We start from the raw sequence: 14,566 nt of genomic DNA, 5'->3' as shown, positions 1-14,566 counted from the left end.
ATATTTAATAAATATCAGATATATTAATATGACCACCAGTCTCATGAGAAAATTCTTGAAGTATTGGGAAGCTGTCAAGCTCATTGTCATAGAAACAAGTTTTGTAAAGTTTTAATTTTTGCTCTAAAGCTTGAATTTTTTCATTGACAACATTTTTAGTTGCTTTTCTTGAGTGATTGTCTCACTTTGCTCTTTTCCCAGAAAATGTTCACCAAATACTCATGTCTGAATACCATAGTCTGCCAGTCGATCTATGAAGTAAAAATAGTGTTCCACAAAACCAGCTAGTTCGACAGCAGCTCAAATGGTGTAAGTGCTTTTCCTGGAGAGAATCCTCACTTTCGTTTGTAACGGACATGCTGTATGTATAAAGCATGTATATTAAAATTACATTTCATGTAACTTAAAAAGAAATACAGTCCAGGGTAGAGATTTTTATTTACTTTTATTTTTTTAAAGATTTGAGACAGCAAGTGCCTACGTGCGTGGGTGCCGGGGGTGGAAGGGCAGAGGGAAAGGGAAAGACTCTCAGGCAGCGTTTCCCCACTCTGGGCTGGAACTCATGACCCTGAGCTGAAATCCACAGTCAGGGCTTAACCCACTGAGCCACCCAGGTGCCTCCCAGGGTAGAGATTTTTTTTTTTTTTTTTTTTTAATTAGCACTTCTATTCATCAAGGACAGTTAAGTGAAATGGACCTTTTTATTTTTAAACTGAGAGTTTGAGGTTTGGTGAAGAATGCAAGAATTACTGGTAAAAGTGTCACTGCCTTGATTCATGCTGACACCAGAGGTTTTTAACACTTTTGCACTTGCGCCTTCAGTGCAAATGCCAACATGGTGAAAAAGACAACTAGCAGGTTGTCTGGGTGGCTCAGTAGGTTAAGCATCTGTTTTCCCCTCAGGTCATGATCACGGGATCCTGGGGTCAAACCCCACGTTAGGCTCTCTGCTTTGTGGGGAACCTGCTTCTCCCTCTCTGTGCTGCTTCCCCTGTTTGTGCTCTTTCTCTCTGTCAAATAAATAAATCTAAAAAAAAAAAAAGAAAAAGAAAAGAAAAAAGAGAAAGGCAACTAGCATGTTTAGTAGTATGATAAAAATCATTTTGATCCTGTAGAATCCCTGAGACTCGACACTGAGAATTGCTGATGAGTGTTTTGGTTTAAATATTGAAATGATTGACCTAATTTGCCAGTTTCTCCTGATGAATTATTTATCTGTATAAAATAAAAGTACAGATCTACCTTTTTAGTAATGATATAGTAGTAAAGAGATTTAGGGGAAAACTGATTTCTACAAGCTTGCCAAGATACTTAGAACATGAATAAGTTACATATGAAGGAAAATCTTTAGAACAGAAAATTGTCTATGACTAGAAATTAAGCTAAATTTTCAATTTTTTTTAAAGTATCAGTTTTATGTGGTGTTCATGATAGATTAAATAGACCAAGTAATTTAAAACTTCTAACATTACTTTGTATCCTAGGCATTAAATGTTGTTTTGAATAAGGAATTATATGTCGTGTGTATTTCAGATTTGTAAATCAAAGAGTAATACTTATATATTTTTGACTGACTAGTTCATTTTGGACTTATTGAAAAATTACCTAACTATCTCCAGGTGCTTAAATTCTTAAAAGTATCTAAGCTGTTTACAGGTGATAAAAAGAACTAAGTAGAAAAAAACTATAGATAGAAATTGAGTATTAATTTTTTATTTGGTGTGATAAAAATGTGACTTTTGGATATTGGATTGGCAGTTTATCTATTTCTCCCTGTAAATGATAAGTTTAAAATTTCCTGTATTTTTTTTTTTTTTTTTTTTTGCTATTTAGAGTGCTATTTCTTGTCACTCTTGATATGTGTATGTTCTCTGTTAACAAATGTTATGTCATGATTCTTGAAGATAGTAATGCATTGTGAAGGTTTTGTAGTAAACTACAGGAACAGCCCTATTTGTTTAAACCCTGGTTTAACCTGATTATTAACAATTAAATTGTGTTTTCTTCTTACAATTAAAGTGTATTCAAATTTATTGGTCCCCTGCTTCACAGATTTATCTCAGTATGTGGTGTATTCAAACAGAATTTTGTATTTTTAATTAGGGGATTAGATAAGTAATTCTGAAGAGCCAAAAAAAAAAAATTGTTAGGCATCACATTGCTTAACCATCTAATATAGCATAAGCGTGTGTATACACTATGTTGTGGGAGCCATCTATCAGGCAGACCTGTTTTTCAGGCAGTATTTTAAAGAGTGGACATGTGCAGAAACTGTGAGCACAATTAGCGCCAAGCAGATAAATCCAGCTCTAATCCTGTTTACGGTCTGCATCAGACAGATGTGCCAAGATTGATTTAGACAAGCCCTAGGCTTACAGTAATATTTTTAAACGTGCCATTCACTGTTCTATTTTTGTTAAATCTTTGTTAAATATTCTTAAGTGTTGTTGGTTTTACTCTTCTTGTTAACCACTGTAACCTACTCCGAGCAGGTCCTGCCTTGCTCTCATGGTGACGGGTAACCTGCTAGGAGAGGTTATCTTTATTCCCTGTAATTAAATTGACTTTTCCCCCCAAGAAAATACAACAATAGGAAGTGGGTGCTGAATTAAATAAATAGCATGATATCCAATAGACATATACTTAAATCCCTTGCAAGAACAGATGGTCCCCAGTATCTCTGTAAGTAATGTGAGAGGACAGTTAATGTTCTGAAACAACTAGCTATAACCAATATGATACTAATGAACCAATAGATTTCAAATAATAAACCACACGCCACAAAGAAAAATTATATGTCATCTGTAAGGTTTACGTTTTCATAACCTGAAAAAAAGTATACAGAGGATTTCCGTATTTTTATCTACTATTATCAGATATTATTTTATGGATGAAGTTTTATTCCACATTTTTCACCAATAAAGAGATCTCTTAACATTAAGGTAAAATTAAATTTGCATTTAAAATACATGCCCCAAAGGTTTTTTTTGTTTGTTTGTTTGTTTTTGTTAACTCATCTTGTAACATGCTGTCTGCCTGTGTTCGGTTGTACATGGAAATGTGGCTTTTGCATCCAGAAAACATTTGCTTTTATTTGTGGTGGAAATTGGTTGTATTATAACAGAGGTAGGTGGCATGCGGATCCAAGCAGTTCTGTGGATGAAAATTTAAGCAGAGATATAGGACCACATTTTTTGTTTAGCATTTATAAATTTATAAATATATATAAAAAGCAGTATTTTTCTGGTTGATAGGGAGAATAAAATGAGTCAGAGTCATTGTTAAGGTATTACTACAAAAGGGTATAGAGAAGTGGTCAGTTTTATAGACCTATAACAGTAGTCTTCTCTCTGAGTGGTTTTTTTTTCCCCCCTTTAATCTTGTTTCTCATAAATGTTTGTGTATTCCAAGTGTGTCCCAAAGAGTAAGTGTTTTTGAGTGGGGATCAGGGAGACACAATGACCTTGGATTTTTCAGTTTATCCTATCAGATGATCTCCAGAACCTTCAGCCTTCACTGGGGGGTTAGCCTCAGGGCTTTCCACCTAGAAACCTGAGGAACCTTTGGCCTTCGCTCTCTTTCAAGTCTGGGAAACCAGTGTTCTGCTGCCCCACAGAGCCAGCTGGTCCGCTGCTGCTCGTATCTTAAGAACTTCAAAAACAAAGACCTAGAAAAGCACCACCTAATCTAGTATCTGATTAGTCTGATTAAACAATAGTTAGGCAGTTCCAAGCCTTTAAATAAAAAGTTTAAATTCAATTTCACAGAATTCTAACAAGTTTTATTCCCAAAGACCATATTCAGAATGAAAACACAGTTTTCTGTAAAGCAGTAATACTAGACACATCTTCAAGTGTTAGGAAACAGCTATATTCAGAATTAAATGAATTCCATTTTAGAAAATTGGGCAGATTTACTTATGTAAATGATTAGCATTGCAGAAATAACCAGAAATTCTACGTAGGAAACTGGTACCTGAGAGATTGGTATAGCTGCTGAGGAAAATAAGGGTAAGGAACATTCGTCTATTGTTAAGAAATTTGTTAGATTTTGTTGTTGTTTTAATTAATTAATTTGACAGAGATCACAAGTAGAGAGGCAGGCAGAGGGGAAGGGGGAAGCAGGCTCCTCACTGAGCAGAGAGCCCAATGTGGGGCTCGATCCCAGGACCCTGAGATCTTGACCCCAGCCGAAAGCAGAGGTCATTGAGTCACCTAGACGCCCTGGTAAATGTTTTATTCACGGATCAATTGCCCTTCTTTTCCTTCCAAATTAAAGGGAAGCAGTTTTCCTTGAACCTGTAGGTCTTTCTTTTAGTCTCTTCTCTTCACTTCAGCAAGTAAAAACCCTGAGTTTGAATCTGGAGGAAAGCAGAGAAAGAGATGAGAAGCCTGAGTAAGGAGAGCAGGAACTAAGCATCAGCATTACAAAGGTTCTCAGAATGTTCACTCTGCCCTCCTGGTCGCTGCAGTCCCTCTTCCTGTTTCTCTGAAAGCCCCCTCAGTCTGATCTCTTACTACTCTGTTAATGGATACATTCCTTGTCTTGCTGGTAGAGACGCCGTGATGGTTTGCCTAGTGTTTTAGGTTCGCCTGGATTTAAAAAACAGATCTAGAGGGTCAGATGATAATGTGTTTACTTGAAGAAGGCATTTATGTCGGCCTATAGGGCAATATGTGGCATATAGCACATGCTCAGTAAATGTTAGCTACCCTTTTTAGGGAATGGAATTAAAAAAAAAAAAAACAAGTAACATTAAGGAACTATTTAAGGATGAGCAAAGGAAATCATCTTCTTCAATTGATAACGGAAGTATTCTCATTGTAGAAAAATCAGAAATTCATATACGCAAACTAAATCACAATCTATTTCAAGTTTTCATATATTTTCATATATTACACATACATGATGTATTCAGTAAATATATACAAAACAGTAATGGCAATGTGCTCTGCTATTTTAGATACTTTTCTAGTCCGATTTCTACATTTTAATGGATGAATAGCATTTTATTATATGAATAGATTTTACAGAACCAAAATTCTGTTACTCAGTTTGTTTCTAAGTTTCACTCAATGCTTGGGGAGGCATTCTTTTAGCTAAATTGTGCGTATTATTTATTCCCTTAGGGTAGTTTTCTGAAAGTAAATTGCTGGACCAAAAATAGGTGCATGTTAAAGCATTTTTCCTTTTCTACATTTTTTTTTTTTTTAGATTTTTTATTTATTTATTTGACAGACAGAGATTACAAGTAGGCAGAGAGGCAGGCAGAGAGAGAGGGGGAAGCAGGCTCCCTGCTGAGCAGAGATCCCCATGTGGGGCTTGATCCCAGGACTCTGAGATCATGACCTGAGCCGAAGGCAGAGGCTTTAACCCACTGAGCCACCCAGGCGCCCCCTTTTCTACATTTTTAAAAATTATAAAAGTAATGCTGATTATGGAGAGGGAAGTTATGGAGGTTTACAGGAAAAAATTAATCTCCTACTTCCTCATATTTGTCTTTAATAGGACAAATTGTTGTGTGTTCTCTACTGGAGTTTGTTTTTCCTTCTTAATGAACGTGAGATTAAATTCCTCTGATTACTTTGTACTTTGCTTTTTTAATTCTCTTTCTTCATACCTCTTGCGGCGAATGTCTCTAGAGTTCTAACTTGCTCATTTATGAGCTGTACAAAACTATGGTCCAACTATTCTCCTATTGAAGAACAGGAACATTGCTTTAAATATTTCTGCTATTATAAACACTGCTGCAATTAACGTTTTGAAATCTTTTGATACATATTTCCAACTTGTTCTCCAGCAGTTACCATTTTTGCATGCCCACCAGCTCTGGGATTGGTTGCTTTTACCAGCACCATTGTGAAGCAGGATTTTTGATCTTGTGCCAATCTAAAAGGCAAAAACTGGTATCTTGTTGTTTTAATTTGCATTTCTTTGATTACTAATTAGGTTGAACTTTCTCATATGTCTATTGGTCAATTTGCATTTCTTCTTTTGTGAAATGCCTGCTTGGGTCTTTTATATACTTTGCCACTGAAGTGTTTTGTTTCTTGATTAAATAGATTATTTACCTGTCGTATGTTGCAGATATTTCCGCCTGGTTGGCTTCTGCTTGTGACATCTATGTATGGTTCTTTAGGTCTCTATAGGTGATGGAATAATTTTTTTCTTTCTTTATTGAAGTATAATTAAGATACTGTTATATTAGTTTCAGGTCTGCATTGAATAATTTTTATGTTAAGTATCTCAGTCTCTGTATGTCTGCCTTTACTGTCACTCTTAGGGCTTTACTAATTTATGGTTATATAAAGTTTTTTCTAATCTAGAAAAACTGGTCCATATTATGAAATAGGGTTCTATTTTTTTCCTTTTCAAAAAATTAACCCATTCTAAATCACTTTTTACTGAATATTTCCCACTGAGCTTAGATGCCACCATTATCACATTAGTGACTTTTTAAATGTATACAAGTTTCTTTGAACAATCATTCTTTTATCTATTCCTAGATGTTTTAATTATTACAGCTTTACAAAATATCAATATCTGATGAGGCATATACTCCCCCCATTACTGTACATTTAAAACATTTCTTCATTGATATAATACGTTTATTCCAAGAAGATTTGCAAATCATTTGATTGGTTTCCTTGCCCCTTACATCAAAGAAAATACCATGGAGATTTTGACTGGAATGCCACTTATAGCATTATAAGTCGTTACTTAATAATGAGAATATGCATGGAAAAAAATGTAATCTCAAAACTTGATAGCTCTTCATTTATTCTGTTCTTTGTTTCTCAGTATGTTTGGAATAGCATTTGGAATAGCAAGTCCAGAATCATTTTGCTGAATTTATTCCTAGGTATAATATGTTAATTGGCAAGGGATCTATCTCTTTATCCCCATTCTGCCTTCTTCCTGGGTATTGAAATATTTGTAACCAGCTTCCTTACTGGGTATTCTTATTAGATCTAGTGATTTAAAATGGATTCTTGTGGATTTTGGAAACATACTGTGATATCATCTGTAAAAGTTATGATTTTAGCCCCCTTCTGCCCCTTTCACCACCAACTTCTTTCATATAGTATTGACCAGATGTCCAGAATTATTGGGAATAATAAGAGTGATAATAAGTATTCCTATACTGGTTCCAGAAATTCTTCTGGTATTTACTATTAAGTTTGATGTTGGTTGTTGGCGTAGTATCTTTAAATTTTCAATTTGCAAGAAGCTTTAAATTAGAATAGTCCTTGAATTGTTTATTGCCAAAGTAAAATACAGGGTAAACAATTCAAATTATAATATAGGTCTTCTAGTGAAAAGAGGACTTTATTTCATCCTTTCCATTTTTTTTTTTTTTTCTTTTCCTCAGTGGTTCTTGGTTTCCTTTCATCCTTCCTTGGAGCACTTACTTATTGTATGTTATTCTATATAAAAAAATTAAATTTGCGTAAGAGACAATGTCATAATCAATATTATGAGATTAGCCTGGAAGGAGCACCTTTGACAAGCCTGCTTCCTTTCATCCTTGAAGGTAGTGGGAAGATGTAAGATCTCCTTGTCCTTCCCAGATGTTGTAGAGACCCTGGCCGTATATCTCTGGCTGACAGTAGAAGTTACCCAACACAGACTTGAAGCCTGAACTTTCTAAGAAAATGATAGGCCCAACAAATTGACTTAGGGTTCATCTTATCCCACCACCATAAATACTGAGAAAAGGGCTTGTTTCTTTTTCCATGCTTTGTGTGCTTTATGAACAATCGGATGTAATTTGCAGAATGGTTGGGAGAGACGCACTCAGAATACAGGGAAGCAACTTCCCAAAGCACCTGAAAGTCCTTGCTCCACTGGACAATGCCAGTGGAGTCTGTGAAGGATGAAGGAAGCTGAGGGAGGGCCTTGTGCGGCTGCTGGGTGCTGCTGTTATCTCTGCTGCTGCTTCTATTGACTTTTTTCCTCTGGGTCATTTTTTTTCCTGCTTTCTTAAATGCACTGTGATTTTTTTTTTTTTTTTTTTAAGATATATTTGAGCGCAGGTGCAAGTGCAAGTGGGAGGGGGCAGAGGGAGAGAATCAGCAAGCAGACTCCCTGCTGAGCGCAGAACCTGACGTGGGGCTCAGTCTCATGACCCATGAGATCATGACCTGAGCTCAAACAGCCGGATGCTGAACTGACTGAGCCATGCAGACGCCCCATGCGTGCAGTGGGATTTTTTAAAAAATTATTTTATTTATTTGAGAGAGAGAGAGAGCGAGCGAGCATGAGCTGGGGGTTGGGGGGTGAGGGGATAGAGGAGAGGGTGAAGCAGATTCCCACTGAGCAGAGAGCTCCATGTGGGGCTGGATCCCAGGACCCTGAGATCATGACCTGAGCCAAAGGCAGAGGCTTTAACCCACTGAGCCACCAAGGCGCCCCTGCTTTTTTGATTGAGTGATCTTTGATCAAATGAAAGAGATTGTGGATTTTGCTGTGTAAAGTTGGTGGTTATTTTTATATGCCTATAAATCATCTTGAGCTTTATTCTAGGATGTAGTTAAGTTACTCAGAAACAATTTAATCCTCTGAGGTTTTCTTTTAAACTTTGTTAGGCGGAATCAGAGCGACCTTTAGTTAGCTCACTAAGGAGGCCATACTCTCCCAAGTCCTCTCCTCAGTGGCTCACAAATTTCCATATTCTTCCGCTTAGGCAGATGGGAGTGCCCGTGTGATCTTTGAGCGTTGTTTTCTCTAATCCTTAGGGTAGTTCTCTCTCCGTGGCTTCTCACATATGTCATATATACTCAGCTGAAGATTCAAGGAGGACCTCTGCAGAATTCACTTTCCTACAACTTTCTCCTCTCCAGTGACTGACTTAGTGAACTTAGTCATTGTGGCTTTCCTGGTCTCTTCATTCCTGCTTCACCCATGAAGACAACCACACTCCACCAAGGGCTCTCAACTTACATGGAGGCCTGGCAACGGTCTCCAGGCAGTAGCCTGGGGCAGTCCTGTGGCTCCTGTGTTTGCCCTCTCTCAGGGACCACTGGCCTGGACTACTTCCATGTTTCGGGTATCCTGCACACCCTTTTAGTTACTTCAGGCAGAAAGTGATTCTGTGTTGGCCAGGGTGGAAATTTTAGAAGTATTCTTTGAAAGTATAAAACACTCCTTCTTTGAGAGTCTGTTAAAATGGTCTTTTGCTACAAAACATGTTTTCTGACCTGTGATTAAATATAGCCAGTAAAATTTCATGGCACTCTAAAATACAGTCTGACTGTGGTAATATTCAGGTGGGTCGATCTTTCTAGACTGGCAGGGATTCACAGTGTTTCATACAGGAATTTTACTCTGCTTCCTTTTTACATGTTTTACTTTACCTGGAATGTGTTTATCCTTTTGCTTACACTTTGCCTTTTGTAATTCTTATAAACTCACTTCTGTTAGTGAATTCTCTTTTTCCCATTATTTTTCCTGTCCTTATGAGGGCCAAGGAGTCTCTTGCATAATGCTAATTTTCTATTATTGAAGTGTTGCTTTAAGTTCTTGAAATTCTTCTATTGAATATCTTCAGGTTTTGAGTGGGCTGGGCCTTGTGTAACAGGGACTCAATGCCGTTTTTCCCTTTTTTTATTCTTGGGAAAATAGACCCAATTTTTCTTCTTTTCCCTCCCCAGCTCACATAGGGATTGACATAAAACATGATCAGTAAAATTAGACATGATAAAGATTTTGTGGATTTTCTCTTCTTGTTATTCATACATAGAAGATATGGATACAATGGTTTTGATTGGAATTTTTTTTTTCAGGTGACTCCAAATATGATCAATGTAAAGAAGAATTTATTGAAGTCAAGGACATATTCTCTGTCAAACTGAAAAGACGTTATTCTGCTAAGCAGCAGGGAAATGGTACTTTACTAGGTATCACACTCTTCATTTGCTTGAAAAAGGAACAAAATAAACTAAAAGAGTCTACACTTGATCTTATTAATTTAAGTGAAGACCACTGTGATGTATGGTTTAAACAATTCAAGAAAATTTTGGCAGGTAAGTACTCCTCATGGGGAATTTTTAATGAGTCTAGTTTACTTGCTATAGGTTATTAATCTGAACCTGATACTGTATTTGTGAGTACAGCAGTCCTTGATTATGTGAAGATAGTTTGTTTTTTTTCCTAGTTAAAACACTCAGGTTTTTATCATGAAAATTGAATTTTGTTATCTACTTTTTCTATATCAATTGTAATGATCATGGTTTTTTTCCCCCTTCATTCTGTTGATGTGGTGTATTACATTGATTTTGGTATGTTGAGCCATCCTTGCATTCCAGATATAAATCCCACTTGGTCATAGTATATAATCCTTTTAATATGTTACTGAACTTGGTTTGTTGGTATTTTGTTGAGGGTTTTTATATCAATATTCATAAGTGATATTGGTGTATAGTTTTGTTTCTGTTTTTTTTTTTTTTTTTACTTGTATCTTTTATCTGGGTTTTGGTGTCTGGGTAGTGCTAGTTTTATAGAATGAGTTGGGCAGTAACTCTCTTGAATGATCACTTCCATGAAGAGGCTATAATAATCTGAAATAGTAGTTCTTAAGTAATTTAGTTCAGTTGAATTGTTTTTGAAACTGTATTTTTCTATTCCTGTCTCTTGAACTTCTATTAGAATTATTTTCTTTCCATATATGTACTGATGGCAAGTGCATATATGAATAGGATGACTTGAGGATAATAGTTTGTCTTTATAAGGGTTGATTTTTCTAAAAGTTAAACTCCAGAGGACAGAGAATATATGTACTAAAATATTATCTCATAATGAATTTAGTGTTTCTGAAATTTCTAAATGGCATTTGTATTTTATATGCTAAATAAAATGCATGAGTAGACATATGCAATTTAGATTTCTAGAACATATCTAGTAAAATATAATCAAATTGAGTTTTAAGATTGATTTTTTTTTTCCTCCTACACTTGTAAATCTTTTTTTCCTTTTCAGCCTATTTCTTTCTCTTTGCCAGCTGGATCAGACAGAGTAGAGGCAGCTGATGTAGTTGATGGTACAGTTTGGTTTAAGGTGACAAAGGGCAGAGAGAAGTGCCAGAGGTAGAGTAGCCACATGGTGATGTTAGAAAGTTGCAGGCCAGGCATCATTGATCAAGAAGACCAAGGACCCAAGTTGACCAAAGGCAACCAACTGACAAGGTTATGCCCATAAACAAGGAGCTGAAGTGACATATTAAAACTAGGAGACCCTGTTACTAAGTTTCCCATGCTTCCTTGTTAGTGCCCTTGGGACTTTCAAGGAGAGCTGATCCTTTCAAGAAGGCAGGAAAACCGCCTGGGTGGCTCAGTAGGTTAAGCTGCTGCTTTCGGCTCAGTTCATGATCACAGGGTCCTGGGATCGAGTCCTGCACCGGGATCTCTGCTCAGCAGGGAGCCTGCTTCCCCCTTTCTCTCTGCCTCCCTCTCTGCCTACTTGTGATCTCTCCTGTCAAATAAATAAAATGTTAAAAAAAAAAAAAAGACAGGAAAACGACAGTGGGCATAGTAGAGTTCATGTCTCTGGAAACATGGTGAATATATATATATATATATATATATATATTTTTTTTTTTTTTTTTTTAACTAAAAGCATTCCACTTTAACAGTGGGTCTTTTACAGGGTTTTATTTTAAATTTATGTGAGAAGAGATTCTAAAAAGTTGAAGTAAAATAAAAAAAAATTAGTAAGTTCAGTTGAATTAAATTGCTTTGGGCAGGTACTCATGTTACTCATGTTCTATAAAATAAGAAAGCCATCGGATTGGGAGAGGCAAAGCTCTTCCTTTCACTGAGGGCTTGAGAACATTTTCTCCCATGGGGCTTATGAAGGGCTGGCGCAGTGACTGAAGAGGCAACTTGCTTGCATCTATCTCACCCATAAAATCAATAATAAGTAAGCAGAGGACATCATAACAAAGCTCAATTTAGTAAAAGCAATTTTATGAGCGTACTGGGGCTTATCTAAAGAAAACAGACCACATGTACACAAAACAAAAAACACTGCCCAGATATTTTTCCAGCTTAATGAATGATTTGGTTTGGTCTAGGATCAAATCTAGAAAAATTACAGAGATGGATAAATTTATGTATCTTTTAGGATGTAATCTTCAGGGAGTGTTACTTGGTGTAACTTTGATAAGAGTTGGAAGAAAAAGCTAAAAAAAAATTAGAACAAAACCCAGTTTTGATACGAGTTGGAGATTATAAAATGTATGAGGTCATATTCTCTGGCAAGTTTCCTGCAGAAGAGTGATTTTGCTGATTCAGACAAATAGACTGACAGTTCAAATCAACCAATGTGAACAACTAAAACAGGGTTGAAATCGTCAATTAGAATGAAGGAACTTAACCATGATGGTCTGAATGAATGACTTTGCCCCCAAGTAGCCTTAGAAGTCTTATAGGAGTAGCCAATTCCTCCTCATCTCCATGCCCCTCAGAGACAGTCCTGTGTTGATTTCATGATATATGAATTGTAACAATATGTAAACAATATGTAAACAAATGAATGTTTACAGCTCCAAATCTCTACCAAACTTTATATTATATCAACATTTCCTTTTAAGGTTGCAGTTTTAGAAAATTTTTCTTGTTATTATTTTTTACTTGCACATCTATGTAAAGCACGTGTTCATTAAAGTGCCTGTCAACTGAGAGGTCAGCATGATTGGTTCAGGCCTCAGTCCAGAAGTGCATGTGTCTTTCTTGAGGGAAATAGGGTGATTATCTTCCAGCTCTGATTTGCAGAGTTGGGTCTATCTGTGGATTTTCTTCCTGTCTCATATTTCACTGTCCCTGTTCTATGCTATACTGTACTGATCCGGACTGGCTGATGGTGATTACTGATTTCCATTTTTTTTAAATCCCTACGTAAGGAATTTGTGTTTGTACCAGACTTGAGTGAATTTTAGGGCAAGGGTAGATGAGGGTAATACATACAAATGTACATCATAAAAATATAGATGACTTATGTTTGATTGTTAGACATCACTATTTTAAGTCCCTAAACCTTGCTTTTAACTGGTTCTGTGGCAAAACCAGATTAAAAAATATATATTTTTGAATGGGTTCATTTTGAATGAATGTCTTCAATCAAGAACTGGAGTTTTCTTCCTGCCAGTCTTCTACATCTTCCCCAGTCCCCCCTTTTTTAATTCTGTGAAGATAAATGTGAAGAAAACATTAAAAGCCTCAGCTGGTTTTTCCTTTAGTCTAATTCATCTTACAGTTAGAATTATAGTATATTTAGACACTAAGAATTACTTTCAAATATGCATACTTATATTTTGAGCTGGAGCAATGAATAAGATTTGATGAATTTTTGAGGAAAGAATTGGGCAACACTAGAAAGAGGAAAAAGCCAACTCCCAAATACTTGAAGTTTTAAGACATAGATAAAAAGTGACCAGATTAAAGTTTGTATTTATATTTGCATTTATAAGAAGGGAGTCTTAAAATGCTTTCAATTTTTGTTTGAAAATAAGTCCTTCTACTTTTCAGGTTTTTGTTTTTTTTTTTTAAACACAGTTGAACACAGTATCTTTTTAAATTTTTAGTAATAGAAAAGTCACCATAACTTTATTGGCTAACAGACAATATTAGGTTTATTCATCCAACACATGTTTTATATCAGGCCCTGTGTTAATTTCTGAGAATACAGAAATAAATGAGATGTATGCTTGTGTGGAGCACTCTTGCTCTGGGAGACAGAGAAGAAAATATGTATTATAAATGTATTAAGGGCCACAAAGGAAATATAAACAGACCAATAGGGAGCATAAACATTGATCATTGATTCAGAAATTAAAAATCTTTAAAAAATGCAGTTGAATAAGGCTGGTATATAGTCGCTGATAAGCCTCGTATATAGTTACTGTGGTGAAAGTAATTTAATAGTATTTTTTATACCTGTGATACAAAGATAAACATGCACAACCTTTAAATACAGCATGTGGGTACACCGGACATGTTAATTTTTATTCAATTAGGGTGTGACCCAGTCTCTGCATATTTGGGTTTCCTAGAAATGGTGAATTGCAAGCTTCTCTGGACCCAGAGCAAACCTCTTCTTTAGAAACCATAACATATATTTTAAAGCATATTCATAGGCTTTTTTCCCCCTTTTTTTTGTGGGGTGGGGAGTGTGGGGAGAGAGAAAAGGGACAGAGGGAATCTTAAGTTAATTAAGTTAATTAAGAGAATCCTAAATATGCTCCATGCCCAGCACAGAGTCTAATGCTGGGCTGGATCCCATGATCCTGAGATCATGACCTGAGCCAAAATTAAGCATCGGCCACTTAACTGACTGAGCCACCCACGCGCCCCCATATTCAGAGGCTTTCTGACAGATACCCTACAGAAGAGAATAAAACAAAGTACCCCTCAGGTGATGTTCAGGGCCACTCAGACCTGGACGAGTTTACAGGAATGAACTGATTGATCTCCAGTGGAGGACTTAGCAGAAGGTTGAAGACGTGAGGACAAAGATGAAAAAAAAAAAATTCTTAAGTCTCATGCCCAGGTAACTTGGAGAAGGTAATGTC

At 36.2% G+C, this 14,566-nt stretch overlaps 1 protein-coding gene across 3 annotated transcripts in view; it reads left to right on the top strand.

Annotated features, from left to right (window-relative positions):
- The window catches only part of LOC111160390 (ceramide kinase like), a 116,381-nt gene that overhangs the window by 33,218 nt on the left and 68,597 nt on the right, over positions 1 to 14,566 (top strand). For all 3 annotated transcript variants that reach the window (XM_022523673.1, XM_022523603.1, XM_022523520.1), the window contains exon 2: positions 9,786 to 10,025. In XM_022523673.1, the coding sequence (XP_022379381.1) occupies positions 9,786 to 10,025 (240 nt within the window). The remainder of the gene's footprint in view (positions 1 to 9,785; positions 10,026 to 14,566) is intronic.

The sequence above is a fragment of the Enhydra lutris genome, unplaced genomic scaffold, assembly GCF_002288905.1.
Source record: "Enhydra lutris kenyoni isolate GAN:26980312 unplaced genomic scaffold, ASM228890v2 scaffoldscaffold1, whole genome shotgun sequence".
In the NCBI taxonomy this organism is placed as follows: Eukaryota; Metazoa; Chordata; class Mammalia; order Carnivora; family Mustelidae; genus Enhydra; species Enhydra lutris.
This window is presented reverse-complemented; position numbering and strand designations above follow the sequence as displayed.